This window comes from Scardinius erythrophthalmus (genome assembly GCF_964197995.2).
Source record: "Scardinius erythrophthalmus genome assembly, chromosome: 15".
Classification (NCBI taxonomy): domain Eukaryota; kingdom Metazoa; phylum Chordata; class Actinopteri; order Cypriniformes; family Leuciscidae; genus Scardinius; species Scardinius erythrophthalmus.
The window spans coordinates 22848432-22867086 of record NC_138235.1 but is presented as its reverse complement, the minus strand read 5'-3'; the positions used below and the strand labels follow the sequence as shown (position 1 = coordinate 22867086).

General features: G+C 35.6%; 2 protein-coding genes across 3 annotated transcripts; one reads left to right on the top strand and one right to left on the bottom strand.

Moving 5' to 3' along the window:
- The first annotated feature begins 2777 nt into the window (after window positions 1–2777).
- Window positions 2778–5613, top strand: rpl10 (ribosomal protein L10). Its single transcript, XM_081386226.1, has 6 exons — window positions 2778–2940; window positions 3378–3436; window positions 3828–3935; window positions 4044–4182; window positions 4412–4574; window positions 5380–5613. The coding sequence occupies exons 1-6, from the start codon at window positions 2918–2920 to the stop codon at window positions 5533–5535; spliced, it is 648 nt and encodes a 215-aa protein (XP_081242352.1). The 5' UTR covers window positions 2778–2917; the 3' UTR covers window positions 5536–5613.
- Window positions 5614–5714: 101 nt separating this feature from the next.
- On the bottom strand, window positions 5715–16776 carry dnase1l1 (deoxyribonuclease I-like 1). Of its 2 annotated transcripts, XM_081386218.1 has the most exons (10): window positions 16649–16776; window positions 13639–13748; window positions 9065–9209; window positions 8887–8975; window positions 8699–8785; window positions 7257–7369; window positions 7037–7149; window positions 6795–6952; window positions 6605–6701; window positions 5715–6532 (listed from the first exon to the last, which is right to left on the bottom strand). In XM_081386218.1, the coding sequence occupies exons 1-10, from the start codon at window positions 16652–16654 to the stop codon at window positions 6392–6394; spliced, it is 1059 nt and encodes a 352-aa protein (XP_081242344.1). In that variant the 5' UTR covers window positions 16655–16776; the 3' UTR covers window positions 5715–6391. The 2 variants fall into 2 exon arrangements, with proteins under 2 accessions (XP_081242344.1, XP_081242345.1); XM_081386219.1 differs by lacking the exons at window positions 13639–13748; window positions 16649–16776 and adding an exon at window positions 10064–10204.
- Between the last annotated feature and the right edge of the window lie 1879 nt (window positions 16777–18655).

Here is an 18655-nt window from a genome sequence, read left to right as displayed (position 1 = left end):
AATGAGTAATGTCCGACCCAGCCCTTTTTCATGTAGTTCTCCCTTTCCTCAAATAGTTTTTAATTCCTCTTTAACTTTATGATCCACTCTCTTTTCTTCTTCATTTTCTTCTTCTTCTCACATTTCTCACACACATTTAACCATGCACATACATGCACATATACACAAGGTTGCATAAGAACTGCACATGCAGACTGTGCAAGACCTGTGCAAGGCCAAGACACAATGGCATGTGAAACCTCATTCTCCTTGTAAGCAAAAGCTGATGCATCATATGAGCCCATGCAACTCTTCTACACTGATGTGTGAAAACTTTGGGTGTGGTATCTGAAGACCCACACCTAGTTTGTGGTTCACTGAAAGGAAAGACCCCCTTATAAAGAGTGAGTTTACCATCACTAAAGTCTCATATGCAAATGAAGAGAACCACAAGGGCAACTAAAACACTGCAGCTATAGAAGAAAAAAACATTGCATTGAATATACACCAATGAGTACAAAAACATTCAATTTTTGTCATGCTATATGTAAACCAAATTTGGTTTAAACAATAAATAAAATCATAACAATAGATAACAAGCACTGTTAGTTACTTTGTATATTCGAATCGTGATCCCATTAAATAGCTGCTTATGTACGCTAATAGTTCATTTTTAAGCCAAAGCAGAATTCAACATGGATTCCCTTGCGAATTTCAATTTCAATTCATGAGCGAAAAAATGTGTGTTGTTAACATTACTTGAAAAGATTTTTGTGTTTTGTTACATAAATTACAAACCTGCAACAGTTGTCTGATTCATCAAGCATGTAGCTTACAAGAGGAAATCAATAGTTCAAATTGTTCTTGACATATCGATTTAATCAGTTAAAGGTATTTAAAATAATCATAATAATGTCACTATATATGTCAATATGTTAAGAGAACATCAATGAATAAATATCCCAAATTTGTTCTTGAAATTATTATTTTTGGGGGCTAAAGCTATCTATTTGTATACCTATGCCGTGCCTAATTATTAGAGATCAATTATTTCCGTATCTCCGGGCTGCTGTGGGAGTTGGTCAGTCTAGACTGACTCTGGAACAGAGTTATGAGATCAAATAAATGAGGAGGCAGATTTGACTTGGCCTGACCTGTGCACAGCCCCATCTAAGGTAAGAATGTGTGCTTGCCCCAGTTAGTTGAAGAACTCAGAGCGAGACCAGAGGAATATTTCAGATTGTTCACAGAGCTTTGGCCTCAGCTTCAGATAGAGTGGATGTTTCCTTAGATTATAAATTATATTGTTGAAGCCTGAACAAAATCTCTCCCCTTGGTCGTGCTTACATGATGGATGCTTTTGTGATCTACATCTGACCTGATGTTCTACATTTCCATCACATGTTAGAGCAGAAGGAGGATTTTTGTAATGTCACACCATTTTTCACATTAAATATGAACAAACATTTGAGATTTCATGGGATCCAATGACCACCCGAGCATTTGGTCCTCGTTATCCACAGTTCAGAGATGTGAGGTCATTCCTCTCTAAAAAAAATTAGGAGTGTGCAGGAGGGATTTTTATCATTACCACATCCGAAATGGAGAAGCACAAAGCAACAGCGCTCCCTCGAGACAATGTGGAGCGAGCAACCATGCAGTTGATCCAAATTTGAAGGTGTTTGTCGCCCTCTTGTGTTTCAGATATGCTTTGCCGTGATAGATTCCAGAATTGTTCTATAGTGAAATGCGTCGACATCAACAACAATCATACAATTAATTTCACAAAACGATTATTACATTAGTTTTTTTTTTTATTCTGCATAACTGTAACGCAAACATATCTTAGCCTACAAGCTAACGTTTTACCAAGCAAATGAACGGAACTTAAAGTTAAGTTTCAACACAACACAGCTAGCACAGCACTAGTTGTGTTGTTTCCCAAACTTACCTTTTAAAAATGAGTTCCCCAAGTTTCCCAAACTTACCTTTTAAAAATTAGCATAATGTGTCTGTGTGCCAGCCTACTATGTAATAGGCTACGACTTTGATAACATGGTAGGCTTTTGCAATTCATGTAGGCCTACTGCTGTATTTACAAGGAAAACATCGGAAAAACGTGTAAAAGTCATTGCATTTTTTGTTCTTGAATTGATTTCGTGTGCTGTTTGTTTTTGATACTCTTTTGGTTAGGAAAATGCCTTTCCCTGTCCTGTAGAGGCATTCACAAGCTTCACACTATTTTTTACAGTCTATGCTTCAAACACAGGGCTGAATGATGATAGGAATGCATTTTGAAGATTTGTATTTCAGTTGCGTGTGGGTAAATATCCACCTTTATGTAACGTTATCTCTCTTTTTGTTAAGTTTGTTGTATATATTCTCGAATCGGTCATTCTAAACAGTCGACAGAAAATAAGACTCACACAAGAGATTATTGTAGTAGGCTAATGCTGTCAGGGAAAATATATATATTTATATTAAAATCTCCTTTATAGCTCGTGTAGTAATAGAATATAACCCGTAAAGCTACGCTCCTGGTACAAACTCATGGACTACAAATACCAGCTACACGAGCGAGCGCAGAACTACTTCCCAGTTGATATTGAGCACAGACAGGGACTAACTATAAGTTGTCTTCTACACGCTTATATTAATATGCATTACTCGGTTGTTGTTGTTTTTAAACTAGAATATAAACTATGTTTTAAGTATAGACAGTAAAAATGTGTCACTAATACCGGAAGTAGTTTCTGGCGGTGCATTATGACGCAGCGGAAGATCAGTTTTCTTCCTTTCCACCATTAGGTGAGTGCGTGGTGAGAGCGCGTTGCGTCGCTCTCTGTAGAAATTTGGAAAAACACATTGTTTATTCACTTATAAATAAAACAATTTATCTTTAAAACTATTGTTATTGCCTATATTACAGATCGCAACCATGGGCCGCCGTCCAGCCCGTTGGTAAGTTGTGAATTTAGTGTTTTAAGAATGGGCCGTACTGAAAATGGCAGGGCCCGCTAACCATGTGCAGCACACCGGCCTCTTTCAGCAGTGACGGGCTACTTAATGCTGTTAACCCGAATGTGCTCTTAAAACAAGTTTTTCTTCTATTAAAATGCTTGATAAACATTATTGGTTAGTTGAAACGGATCATCATTAAATATGAAGCTTGTAAATAAGCGCTAAACACTTCTTGTCTGTTGACATTTAGCTATGTGCTGCATTTGTAGTTGTATAATTTACAATCTACGAATGTGACAGGATGTTTTGCTTTATATATATTTCGTTTTTGTACTTGTATTAACTAGGCATATGCTATGGTGATTAAGCAGACCTCTTTACCCTGATTGGCAAGAGACTTTGGTTTTGAGTTGCTAATTGTCAATTATCTGTTGCAGCTACAGATACTGTAAGAACAAGCCTTACCCCAAATCCCGCTTCTGTCGAGGTGTTCCTGGTAAGTTATGGAAGACAATATCAGAAGAATTTTAATACCATTTTCTGGGCCTGAAAAAGTCTTAAGTCATGGAAGTTTCTGTAATGATTATACTTTGTAAAATTTAAGCTCATAATGCATCTGCTAATAATTGCTTGTAATAACTCCCAATACATAATGACAGTTTGGAATGATTCAAACGTTAATTTAAAGTTTAGTAGTAAATTCATCTGCTTTTTAAAATCATTATAGTATAAATAATGTTACGTAAAAAAATTGAAAATTTGTGAGTCCAGAGTTGTAGGAACCCTGAATTTAGGACAATAACTATTAATCAATTCGATTTCATCAAATATGAACATTCATATAGTTCAAGATTTGTTCTGATTAAGCATGTCCTTCTCAAACTCAGATCCTAAGATCAGGATCTTCGACTTGGGCAGGAAAAAGGCTAAGGTGGATGAGTTCCCCATGTGCGGTCACATGGTATCTGATGAGTATGAGCAGCTGTCCAGTGAAGGTGAGGCATCTATGATGCTGTTGTTCATATCTTATAATATTCGCCCATTTCATAGAGCACTTTTTAATACATGGTCTTAATTTCTTTAATTTGCAATTTGTTGTCTAGCTCTTGAGGCTGCCCGTATCTGCGCCAACAAGTACATGGTGAAGACCTGCGGTAAAGATGGTTTCCACATCCGTGTGCGCCTGCACCCTTTCCATGTCATCCGCATCAACAAAATGTTATCCTGTGCCGGAGCTGATAGGTGAGTGTGTGTGTGGACTCCTTCCTGCAGCTTATTAAGCCGACTAGACAGGTTGTCTGTACTTGTGTGGTGTGCAAAGGCTGCAGACAGTAATTCTGTGGATGTGTATGAGCCTAGCTGTGCAGTGCTGGGCCCTTTTAAGGGACCACAGAGACATTGCTTATTTTTGATAGAATTTCTGTTTGGCCATTTTTGTGTAAATTAATCTTAATGTTCGTCTTCTCTTCAGGCTCCAGACTGGTATGCGTGGTGCTTTCGGTAAGCCCCAGGGCACAGTGGCCCGTGTGTGCATTGGCCAGGTGATCATGTCCGTGCGCACAAAGGCCTCAAACAAGGAACATGTGATCGAGGCTCTGAGGAGAGCCAAGTTCAAGTTCCCTGGCCGTCAGAAGGTACTTAAAATGAAGTTGAAAAATGTGTTGGTCAGTGGTTCTCAAATTGTTCCCACTCCCTAAACCTTTATAAAAATCTGACGCTCCCTTAAGCAAACCCATCCCTGAATACTAGATCATTTGTCTAAAATCATAGAAAGTGAAGAGAAAATTTGAAAACCCTGCAATAGTTTCACTTCCTAATGCCACAAATATAAGAGAATAATGGATCAGAACATAACTTGTGTAAATCGAAAAATGTAAATATTTCAGTGATGCTTTGTATGAACAATATCAGTGGCTGCATTGAGTGCTCTTGACGGCACCTCATGAGTCTTGTACGTTTTCTATGCTGCTTGTGTGATGCTGTCCACTGAAGTGTTTTTCTGTGGCGAGAAACTTCTATGTCAGGCTTGTTCAGTTGGTGCGAAGTCAATGGTCTGAAGATGAAAAATGCAGTGGAGTTGGCGTTCTGTGCTGATTTATACAGGCAGAGCGCCAACCGCTGTTTACGCACTTGAATGTCTGAACTGACTCTTACCTGCAGCTTATTAAGCCGACTAGACAGGTTGTCTGTACTTGTGTGGTGTGCAAAGGCTGCAGACAGTAATTCTGTGGATGTGTATGAGCCTAGCTGTGCAGTGCTGGGCCCTTTTAAGGGACCACAGAGACATAATATTGCTTATTTTTGGTAGAATTACCTTTTGACCATTTAGAAGTGAATTCATCCTTAGGTTCATCCCCTCCTCCCCCCTTTGAGAACCACTGGTCTAGGTGTTAACTGTGTAAAAGTGGTCTGCTGACTGTCTATATTCTCCTTCCTTAGATTCACATCTCCAAGAAGTATGGCTTCACAAAGTTCAACGCCACTGACTTTGATGACATGCTGGCGGAGAAGCGTCTGATCCCCGACGGCTGTGGGGTGAAATACATCCCCAGCCATGGACCCCTGAGCCGCTGGAAGGCCCTGCACGCCAACTAAGCACCACACACATTGCATCTGTGTGAACCAAGGCTCTATTGACCACAAATAAAGTCCATTCTTTGATTTACAAAGTTATTTTGTTCGTTTTTTTTCTGGCTTGCATTTGAACTTGTTAGTAGTTTAGTACATTTAGTGTAATTGTGTGGAACTATATACAGGGAATAACAAACATTTTTGGAAATACAGATACAGTTGGTTTTATTGAAAAGCCATTTCTTCAGGATTAACATCACAATCAATATTTAAAGTTCTAGATTCTCTTGATGGGAATTTGGTGTTTGGCTGTCTAGCCTTGTCATTGTTTTAAGTTTTATCGGACCATAACTTTCAGCCAGCTGATTTCTCAGTTTGTCACAAATGTACTTGCTATAGTAATTACAGTAATTTATGCATAATTATGAACAACGATCCTAAACCAAAATGTAACAAGAACATGTATTTAATATTATATCACCTTAAAATGGTGTAACCTAAGAAAATGTCTAATGAAAACCAATTACCAAATGTGAAACAAGTGAACAGAAAACAACTCAATCATAACTGTGTATTTGTCATTTTATTACAAAAATAAAATCCTCTCCAAAAATGAAAATATTTAACTTGCATGAATAAATGAGAAATCTAATTTATGTCAAAACAAAAGACAAGAATATACAACCTGAGCCAGTCCTCCATGATTATCAATTTCTAGAAGCTATTAAAAAATATTTAATCACGTCCACTAATCAGCAACACATTTTGAAGATGCAGTTGTGGCTCTATGAGCTCAAGTTTAAAGCAGCTGTGTAACAGCAAAGTAAAGTCTTCACTTCATTTAGGTGAATTGAATAGTCCACTTGTGGTTGATTTGTGTTCATATGATCATCTGCAGGAAGACATTCAGCACAAACGCTGTAGGAAAAAGACGTGATGCTCTGCTGCTTCTTGTGAAAACCCCTGATTTCTGAGTCTTGAGGACCACCTCGATGGGGTAGTGATCACTTACTTCTAAAGCCTATAACAGACAATTCGAAGTTCAGTGACATGAAAATGCACAAAATAATGGTAAATGCTGAATTTGGCTTACCTGAGCCTCTGTAAGACGTAATTCCTTGGGAAAATTGAACGGCTGTGCTGAAAGAGGTTCAATTGTTCTGAGAAATGGCTCTCCATGCACAACAATTCTGTAGATTGTAGCCATAAATATGAATCATTATGCCATCTCTACATGCAAATCATAAGCATCTTATGTTAAAATGAACATTTTGCTAGCATACCTGTCGTATGCACAGTCAGTCGACTGTTTCACCGTAGTGTCCACGTGATCCTGAATCAGCCAGATGAAAGACGGGTCAGATAAGAGCCTGATGTTCTTACGGTTCTTTTTAGCCACGTAACCACAAGCTGCATTGAAGTCCCCAAGGAACATCACATTCTGGCAAGATGACAAAAATGCAAGGTTTAAGACTTGATCTCAAGAAATGATGCTCAATATAATACAGGAAATCCATCATCACACCTCAATTTTCCATCGCTCTCTGACATCCACAAAGACATCGTAAAGTTCATCAATCTCTTTGGTGGCATTTGAAGGAGTAGTGTGCTGCGGAATCAAGACAAACTCCTTGGCCACTGTTAATAGAGACATTATCAGATCATGTTAAAAATCATCAAACTTCAGCTTACAATGATGTGTCAGAATAAATTCAGTGAGCAAGTTTTCCTTTTTTTAATTTGACCTGTTTTAGGAGCTTGAAAATGTACCACAAAGGGTTCTCTGGAGAAAGCATCAACATCCCCTTTCTGCGTATCTGGATACTGATACTGCTTTATCAGCTTTGCTGTGCTTTTCCTGTATGAAGGGGAAAAAATAAATGAGGAAGCTTATCTTGTAAGGCCTTAACAAAAAAACAAAACAAAAAAAACAGTTGTGGTGATCAAGAATATATTTGTATTAATGAAAGTAACGCAGCAAGGCATGTACCTTACCTCTCATTAAGAAATATCTAATATTAACAACACCCTACCTTATCTAAGGATGCACCAATAAAAAAAAAAAATAATAATAATACGTTTTATGGTTGATAACTGATAAACATATTATTTATTAAATTATTATTATTATTATATTCAAAATCTAAGCTATTTTGTCTAATTAACTTAAAAATAAAACATTAAGTGCTAAAACCTATCATTTTAAATGCTACAAGTGAATTTAGGCATCACAACATGATGTACACTATAAAAATATAGTGTATATTCATTGTGATTTCACATGTGATTTGCTAAAGACGGTATCATTAAATTATTATGTTTTAAATAACTTTAACTGAGTGTTAGATGACAGCAAATCTAATTTAAATGCAAAAATATGGGGAATGAGCATGCTGATAAACAGTGTTGGGATGACACATTTCAAGTAATGCGAGTTACGTAATCAGATTACTTTTTCAAGTAACTAATGAAGTAACGCATTACTTTTGAGTTTACAACAAAATACGTTTTTTTATTAACAAATAAGTTCCTTTGTTTTCCCATGTATTGACTGACACGTTGAGGCGTTGTATACGCTGTATAAACATAATGGATATTGTAGTTTTAGGCTAAATGTGTGCAGACTGTGATGAAACTCAGCTTACTTGCACAAAAACAGATTCAGTATTCCACTAAATAAATAAAAACAGTGAAATGCAAACCTGCAACAATTAAATGTTAAATTACACAAATATACTATATGTATTTAATCCGACTTTATTAACCAATGTCTTTGCTGCTGAACTTCTGTGATCCAATTCAACCATAATAAGCAAAAATTACTTTGAATAAACATCACATGTGTTTTTTTATTTATTTATTTTTTATTGCTGAAGTAAGAGCGTCAAACTTTTCTCTCCTGCGTCCTATTCTTCTGTAAATCAAAATGGCAGCACAGCTGAAAGGTTTGTTTGCCTCTACTGTACAGGCATGAATTTGGGTTAGGGTTAAAAACAAACAAGCAAGTAACACAGCTAGTTACTTTTTCTGGGAGTAACGCAATATTGTAATGCATTAATTTTAAAAGAAACTTTTAAAAGAAATCAACACATCTCTAATATCAGCTGATAATAAACATTTTCCCAATATCATGCGCATCCTTAGCCTTTACATACTGTCCTAAAGAACAGAAGTGCTGAACACATACCTGTAAACAAAAACGTATTGCTCCTGATACGCTTGTGTTCTCCCGAGACGTTCACTTGCCACATAGTCATAATCATTACTACTAAGCCTGGAAACAAAATATAACGTAATAGCATTTTCGCACTATAGATTTGCTTATCTCTTAAATCTGATTTGTAACACTTTGAGTTCATATTGCATATTGTCTACCTGTTGACTGCATCAAGCAGGCGTGGGATGGCTTTATTTTTCTGATCTCTGACCTCCTGGAGTAAACATATGTCACAACGAGTTACAATCTGCAAGAAAGAACAAAACAGTACACATTTAGACATATTTTATATATTTAAATAATAAGTAAAAAGCATTGTAGTATTCATCCTCTTACCCGTGATATAGAATTCATGATTATGGCATTGGCTGATTTTGAATCGCCAAAACTCTGAACATTAAAGGCACAAATTCTGAAGCCATTGCAGGTCAGCGAGCCAGAGAGGACGAAGAAGGTGAAGAGGAACAGTCTGCCGGTCATCCTGCATGTAAAGAGTGAGAGAAAGACCTTTGTAGATATAGCTTCACAATTCAATGGGAAAGAACAGCCTTCAAATGTTTTATTAACAGGAATAGATGAGTCGTGTGCAGGCAGACACTGCAGAAGTGTACAAACAAATAAAAATAATGTAGAAGCAGGACAATGGAGAATAAAATACCTTAATTAATATTTAATTATCATAGTATATCGCTAAATAAACTCATTTGAATGTACTGTTACAGACTTACAGTTATTGAAAAAGTGATTCTGAAACTGATGAGTAATACTTCATCATATGATTGTGGTTTGTGGTATGGAAAGTTCTCATTTTTGTAACTTTTTAGATTTTTTTTTGGTCAAATATTAACTAATTTCCCCATTCCTATCCCAAAAAGGTCACTGATCGAAACGATCACAAGTAAAAACATACAAAGACAATGACAATTCATCAGGTTTGATGAATTTGGAGACACAAAATCACTTAGATTTTCCATTGAAAGACTGACCTAATCATGTTCTGATCAAAGTTTTGGCTGCTTTTCAGGATGAGACCTGCGACAGTTAACACCTAATGATAGACTGTGTCATTCATCAGAATGTGTCTGCTTTAAGGTTAGCAACCTTTTGTGAAGTAAATAGCCTATGCTGTTGTTAGAAGTAATCCAGACTGCAGATAACAGGTTGAAACATGATCTGTGAGTGCTAGAGGTTTCTAACAGCTTACAACAGTTTTTTTTTTCCTCCAAAGAACTTTCCTATATTTGCCTAGTAGCCTACAACATGGTTGCAGCAACCACAGGTTCACAAACTCTGGAAGAGTCGCATATTAATATACTCAAAAGCAGACTTCCTTACCTCATTTGAAATGTGCTGGGTTTTCACTTCAACAATGTAAGTCTCTCTTTTCTTCCCGTTTCGCCGCTTAAGACTTTTTCACTGGTGTTATTATAGTCAGGAAGACTGAGGACACACCCTCTGCTATTCGTGGACCAAGGGAGGAGCTTTTCTTGCTAATGTACGAGGAGTGTGGGGCTTTACACACCCTGCAATTGAGATAAATACAATATATTTGCATGCAAAACTAACGTAATTATGTGGTGTATAATCTTTTTACTCTCTTCTCGTCTTTCAGGTCTTTCCAGTTTAGGGCACTGCTTTTAGTCAACAGTCCAATATGACAACATCATAGTTGCTTAAGTAAAGTTGCATTAATGTCTGCGGCTGCCCAGAAAACATAACATAGTCTAACGGTTTTAAATCTAAGTGTAAAAGTCTGTCAAATTCCAGCAAAGTTACTGATTGATTAAAAAGACAGAAAATAAATAAATAAAATAAATATTCCTTATGAAATATGTAGTTACTTGTGCAGTTACCTATTGTGTAAGATAAATATACATGCGCAATATTCAATATTGCACATTATTCAGCGAACTCTTGCTTCACAAAAAGAAATAAAGCGCTGGCCCACACATAATCAACACACCGAGAATTCCTCAGAAAACATCATAGTAGCTGAGTTGCAATGCACAGTTGTCTATCAGATCTGGAATCCATTTTATTCACAGTTCCACACATACCCACCCCTCACATGTTTGATTATGAAATATTTTGGATAATTTGATTATGCTTTCAGTTAGCAATAAATGTGTCACCAGCTCCATTTAGTTCTAAAATCACAAAAATAACCAACAAAGACTATTTTAATACATTCTGCGGATTTTCTCTCAAAATTAGCAAAGAATATATATATATATATATATATATATATATATATATATATATATATATATATATATATATATATATATATATATATATATGAAGAGTTCAGATGCAAAAGCCTCTAAGTGCCATCTGAAATTTTCTTCTAGAATGTTCATTTTTATAAAGCTTGTATATTCACTTAAATGACAATTAATAGGTAAATTAATAGGTAACTCTTCATATATATATATATATATATATATATATATATATATATATATATATATATATATATATATATATATATGAAGAGTTCAGATGCAAAAGCCTCTAAGTGCCATCTGAAATTTTCTTCTAGAGTGATCATTTTTATAAAGCTTGTATATTCACTTAAATGACAATTAATAGGTAAATTAATAGGTAACTCTTCATATATATATATATATATATATGAAGAGTTCAGATGCAAAAGCCTCTAAGTGCCATCTGAAATTTTCTTCTAGAGTGATCATTTTTATAAAGCTTGTATATTCACTTAAATGACAATTAATAGGTAAATTAATAGGTAACTCTTCATATATATATATATATATATGAAGAGTTCAGATGCAAAAGCCTCTAAGTGCCATCTGAAATTTTCTTCTAGAATGTTCATTTTTATCAAGCTTGTATATTTAAGTTCAGTAATTTAACTTAAATGACAATTAATAGGTCATTTTCATTGCCATTTAAGTGAAATTACTGAATTTAAATAAACAAGCTTGATAAAAATGAACATTCTAGAAGAAAATTTCAGATGGCACTTAGAGGCTTTTGCATCTGAACTCTTCATATATATATATATATATATATATATATATATATATATGAAGAGTTACCTATTAATTTACCTATTAATTGTCATTTAAGTGAATATACAAGCTTTATAAAAATGATCACTCTAGAAGAAAATTTCAGATGGCACTTAGAGGTTTTTGCATCTGAACTCTTCATATATATATATATATATATATATATATATATATATATACACACAGTATCTCACAAAAGTGAGTACACCCCTCACATTTTAGCAAACATTTTCGTATATCTACTCAAGGGACAATACTATGGAAATAAACTTGGATATATTTTAGAGTAGTCAATGTGCAAGACATATATTTACACACACACACACACACACACACACACACACACTCATTTATATAGTATTGTCCCTTGAGAAGATGTTAATGTTCTAAAATGTTTGCTGAAATGTGAGGGGTGTACTCACTTTTGTGAGATACTGTATATATAAGATACTGTATATATATATATATGATATTGATACTGTGTATATTTGATTGCCAACATTTTTAAAATATCTAATTTTGTGTTCAGCAGAAGAAAGAAACTAATACAGGTTTAGAACAACATTTTTGGGTGAGTAAATGATGAAAACATTTTTGGGTATTTTAACTCTTTAAAACCACAAGCACACTGGTTGAGAACGCTCTCTGCACACGTGACTGCTGATCTGTCAGGCGATGGCGCTAGAGAAGCGCGCTAATTCTGCCCTATGACGTCACAGTCTTGGAAGTTCTTTTGTAGTTTTACTCTCAGTAATATTTGTCCGTCCTCCAAACAGTTAATGTTGCTAATATTCTAGTTTAAACTGAATATCTGTTTTAGTCCGTCGGTATTTATAATTACAAACACATAAGTTAGTGGGGGGTTTTTTTAGTGTTTTGTGTCATTGAAAACTTACAGGTGAGTTATTTACAATTTTGTTAAGATAAATAACTGAATTTGTAGAGTTCCACGTAATTTACCTTGATTTATTTTATCCTTTATCTTTATTTGCCACTGTAGCCTACTTTGCGGCTCGTATCTTTTTCGTGAGGAGCATAATTATGCTCTCCTGAAAATAGGATGAAAACAGAGGTGTCAGTCGCTGCTACTTTCATCAGTAGTTTACTGAGCAGCAGCAACAGTGTTTCTCTCACTGGAGATCAGCTGCAGCTCTTCACACACACACTCACTGATGCGCTGATAGGTGAGACATCTGACCTGCTTTTCTCACGCCTCCGAGTATTATATATGCATATATATATATATATATATATATATATATATATATATATATATATATATATATATATATATATATATATATATATATATATATATATAATGTAAACAGATGGCATCAGTAATATTCTTTTGAATAACCTAGTGACTATAGTAAAATGCTTTAAATGTATTTTAAAGATTCAGTATGCAAGCTATTATGCAGTTTGACCTGATATGCCTCTCTTCTAGAGCACTATCGGCGACCTGCTTTTCTCACGCCTCCGAGTATTATATATGCATATATATATATATATATATATATATATATATATATATATATATATATATATATATATATATATATATATATATATATATATATAAAATGTAAACAGATGGCATCAGTAATATTCTTTTGAATAACCTAGTGACTATAGTAAAATGCTTTAAATGTATTTTAAAGATTCAGTATGCAAGCTATTATGCAGTTTGACCTGATATGCCTCTCTTCTAGAGCACTATCGGCAGCACTGGTTTCCTCATGCTCCCTGCAGAGGCTCTGGCTACAGATGTTTACGGATCAACCGTAAAATGGACCCTCTCATAGGAAAAGCAGCCTCTGCTGTTGGACTTGCACAAGAGCAGCTTTCCAAATCACTTCCAATAGAGCTTACCCTGTGGGTGGACCCTTCCGAGGTGTCCTATCGGATCGGTGAGGATGGATCCACTTGTGTTCTCTACCGAAAAGTGCCTCCTCCGCTGATTCATCAGCCCACAGGAGAAACTGAAAATATTTCTATATGTAAATTCTGCACTTGTTTAAAAAATTAAAGGAGTAACTGAATGTGGAGCATACACGTTGCATCCTACATATGTCCACATGCACAATTTTGGATTATGGGTAATGTAAAATTAATGGAAAAGCATAATTTGTGTAAAAATAAATGGAGAAGATAAATGAAGGCAAAAGGCCCATGCGGGCACAATTTTGACATGACAAATACATATGACATTATATTTTATTAGTAACATTTCTACTTACTATATGTAACCTCTTTATTAAATTATGTAAAAATTTGTTTAGTAAAAAAATAAAAGAAACATTAAAAGTGAAAAAAAAAAATCTCATCAGCTACATAAAATAATTGTTAAAAAATTAACTCAGAAGCAAATGTCATTTCAGAAAATTACTGAATCAATCAGGACAGATTTGCCATGCATAACAGTGTTAATATTGTTAACTAAAACTAGAACTATTAAAAAACTATTAGGTGAAAATTGCTAAAACTGAAATAAGTATAAATTAAAGGCAAATCGAAATATCTTAAAAAACAAATAAAAATGACAAAAGCACATGACAAAATTACTAAATATTAAACTAAAATGAAAACAGAAAATAAATAATACAATGTCATGAAATAACACATGTATGATGACAAACTGGTGTTTAGGAAATTATACATTTAAAATATACAAGATAATGTGGTTATTTTGTTGCTATTTATAGTGTTTTAGGAGCAAAGAAAACTTTAAAAGGGCCTTTTACCCCAAATTATGGCCCCAATATACTTAAAGCAAAATAGAAGAACAAACTGATGTGACGTCAGTTCGAACAAAATCAGGCCAAAACGAACTTATATTTTGCATTTATAATAATAATTCATTACATATATATAGCGCTTTTCTCAGCACTCAAAGCGCTTTACATAGAAGGGGGGAATCTCCTCAACCATCACCAATGTGCAGCATCCACCTTGATGATGCGACGGCAGCCATATTGCGCCAGAACGCCCACCACACACCAGCTTACTGGTGGAGAGGAGACAGAGTTATCAAGCCAATGAGTACATAGGGATGATTATAGGCCATGATGGACAGAGGCCACCAGTGATGGGAATAACGGCGTTATAAATAAACGGCGTTACTAACGGCGTTATTTTTTTCAGTAACGAGTAATCAAACTAATTACTATTTCCTCCGTTACAACGCCGTTACCGTTACTGTCAATAAAAATGCGGCGTTACTATAATTGAGATCACTGAAGCGGTTTTCATCCGAGTAGGCTCTCTCTCAACCATATGAGCTGCAAAGTTTTTTCTCTGGTGTGTGTGTTTATGATGCGCCGGACTGGACATAAGCGAGGCGAATGCCGCGAGCGCACTCGATAGTGCGCGAAAGAGACCAAGTGTGTCCGAGAACGCGCTAGATAGTGCACGACAGAGACCGAATGTGTCCGAGCATAAATACTTTATTTATAAATAAATTACACATTTCAGCATTAGAATAATCTCTGTAGCATACATCATATGCAATGTTTTGATTAGTTTATAACAAACTCCAAAATAACCTGCAGGGAACGTTCAAACATTCAAACACATTCGAACGTTCAAACACACGTGCGGCAAACATGACTAGAATTTGGCTAAAATAACCTCTGATGATGACGTTCTCTGTAGGTTATAAAAATAAACCCCCAAAAGGTTATATTTTATTATTATTATTTATGTTGGTACATTGTTCAGTATTATATTGAGAGCACTTTTTGTTAAACTTACTATTGTGAGGAAGAAAATACTTCAAGTAGGCTATACAGAATGTCTACCAGTTGTAAAGGTGTGTGAGTTTTATCATTTTAATTATATGCACTAGTGTATGTATATTTTTTTTATTACTATTTATTTATTTTTGGTACATTTCTTAAGAAGCATGATTTATTTTTAGCCTTTATTCTTGGCCAGTTATGGTCTGTGCAATAAATATTAAATGTTCTATTGATTGTGTTTTGTTGTTCCATTATAGTAGTGATAATATTTTAATATTTAAGTTAATAGGTGTCTCTCACATTGTCCCACAGCAACATTAAACTAGTGTAGATTAGTGTACAATGTTTTAGAATAATAAGATGTTCTATTTAGTGTCCATTTAATTCATTTAACATATTTAATATTGGGGGTATCCAAGTTATTTCACATATTTAAACTTTTTTTTTTTTTTTTTTTTTTAAAGTAACGCAATAGTTACTTTCCCTGGTAATTAGTTACTTTTGTAATGATGTAATTCAGTTACTAACGCAGTTACTTTTTGTGAGAAGTAACTAGTAACTATAACTAATTACTTTTTTAAAGTAACTTACCCAACACTGGAGGCCACTGGGCAAATTTGGCCAGGATGCCGGGGTTAAACCCCTACTCTTTCGAAAGACATTTTTTGTGACCACAGATAGTCAGGACCGCGGTTTAACGTGATCATAAGCTCCATCATAAAGGGTTTTCCAGGTATCTTCACTGTTGGGCCCTGTGCAATTGTTACTTAACTAATATATTTAACCTGATAGAAGCCCAAATGTTAAAGGCAGGGTAGGCAGGTTTTTTCTAAAAAACTTTTTCCCAAATTTGTTTAAACTGTCTTTATATACCAATACATAATTAAAATGTAAGTACTCTGAAAAGGAGAGTATAAAAATCGAGTGTCTGTAGTCCTCTCAGGGCTGTAATAAACACAGCTACTTATTTCCATTCGGAACGAATGAAATGATTGGCTGGGCGACTGTCACTCTCCCTCGCTACCATGGCTACAGGAGCTGCCCACATGCGCGCACCCGTTTGACTCGAGGACGGGAAGAGGCACGGAAGCTAGGAAGAATCACAATTATGGCAGAGAAAGAGCAGTCAAAATTCCCAGTACCTGCATATACAGTCAGCGAAGGCAAACAAGGCAAAAAAAGGAAGACAGTATTCGAAAAGGCTATGACCAAAAAGTCTCTCTGAAAAAGAGAGTATAAAAATCGAGTGTCTGTAGTCCTCTCAGGGCTGCAATAAACACAGCTACTTATTCCATTCACTCCCACCCCCTCCCTTCTGGGCTCCTTCCAAAGCCACGCCCCCAAAACACATGAACGCGCGATGCCGACCACTCAGCTGGAGGACACGTTTGCCAGTGCCGAGCGGAGGAGAGGAGCGCAGCGCATGTAGTGACATCATGTCAGAATCACATGTAATAAAATACCTAACTTTATCATTATGAATATAAACAACTAACATGGCTGTTAGTACTCACTATCAAGCTAGCATATCGATACTGGTAAAGTTTAAAATATATTGAGTTTGATTCGGTAACGAGCTAGGCAAAGCTAAAAACAGGTTGCATTGATACACGTTTTCCCAGTACCATCAGTTACACTGTGATGAAGGTGAATTTCGTGTAAGATTCATAACATATACGGTGTTTTGCATGATGAAAACACTGTTGGCCGATATTGACTCTCGTCTGACTTCTTGCTTTATCCAAAGACTTTTTGGTCATAGCCTTTTCGAATACTGTCTTCCTTTTTTTTGCCTTGTTTGCCTTCGCTGACTGTATATGCAGGTACTGGGAATTTTGACTGCTCTTTCTCTGCCATAATTGTGATTCTTCCTAGCTTCCGTGCCTCTTCCCGTCCTCGAGTCAAACGGCTGCGCTCATGTGGGCAGCTCCTGTAGCCATGGTAGCGAGGGAGAGTGACAGTCGCCCAGCCAATCATTTCATTCGTTACGAATGGAAATAAGTAGCTGTGTTTATTGCAGCCCTGAGAGGACTGCAGACACTCGATTTTTATATTCTCCTTTTCAGAGTACTTACATTTTAATTATGTATTGGTATATAAAGACAGTTTAAACAAATTTGGGAAAACATTTTTTTGAAAAAAAACTACCTACCCTGCCTTTAAGCGCCTCATATCTCACATCTGTTGAGATGTTCACACTCTCTCCATTATGCATCAGTCGGTAGAGCTGCAGGCAAACCATGCAGAATAATATCCGGACTTTGCCACAAAGACGCTTTGCCTTCAATAATAATTTTGCTGATCTTTTTGTTTATCTGTATGTTGAACTCTAGTCTGTATAGGTTCCAACTTCCATCCTACGTCCCATCAGGTTAAGTAACAGCACCCAGAGGGAGGTCGAGGAAGTGCGTTTTTAAAGTCTTGGAATGCATTTGTTTGAACACCTGGTTAATTCTTCTCCCAGGTGATCACATGCCTCTGATGAAAACAGGCAGTACTCCATAAATGCTCTAAACCCAGAGGATCACTGTTAAAGCCATCAGATCTTTCTCACTTCATAGAGATCTATAAAGAAGGTGAAGTTATGTATATCATTCAGCATATCAACTGAATGATGTTTGAAATCTATTTCACAGCACTTTGTCATGCATTTCCAGTATAAAGATGATGTTATTTCTCTCGCCCAAATCAGGAATTCTTTTTGGCTTAATCAAAAACAGGGGAACAGAAGGTTTTCTCCGTCTTCTGTCAATCCATCCCCTGATACCTACCAAACAATTTCTAACAATAAAGCTTTTGAACGTCACATAGAGATGGACAACACACTCATTTCACAATCTTAACTCACATGACGAGTTTTAAAAGTTCACCATTTTCAAAAATGCTGTCCAAGATTCCTGAACTAATAGTAATTTCCTGTTGAACTCCATCCTTTATTTCCATAGCCAGAACTGTTCTTTCTCCTCTATATTTTTCCTTTATTTTCCGGATCCCAGTGTTCCCTGAAAATGTCTCATTATATCACTAAAGGGAGGAACAGGTATTATTAGTTATTGTAAGATCATGCGCATTCACAAGAAGACAGCAAAAATATATCAATTTCAAGTGTTTTTATCCACTTTATACTCCCTTTAAGCACAATTTCAAAA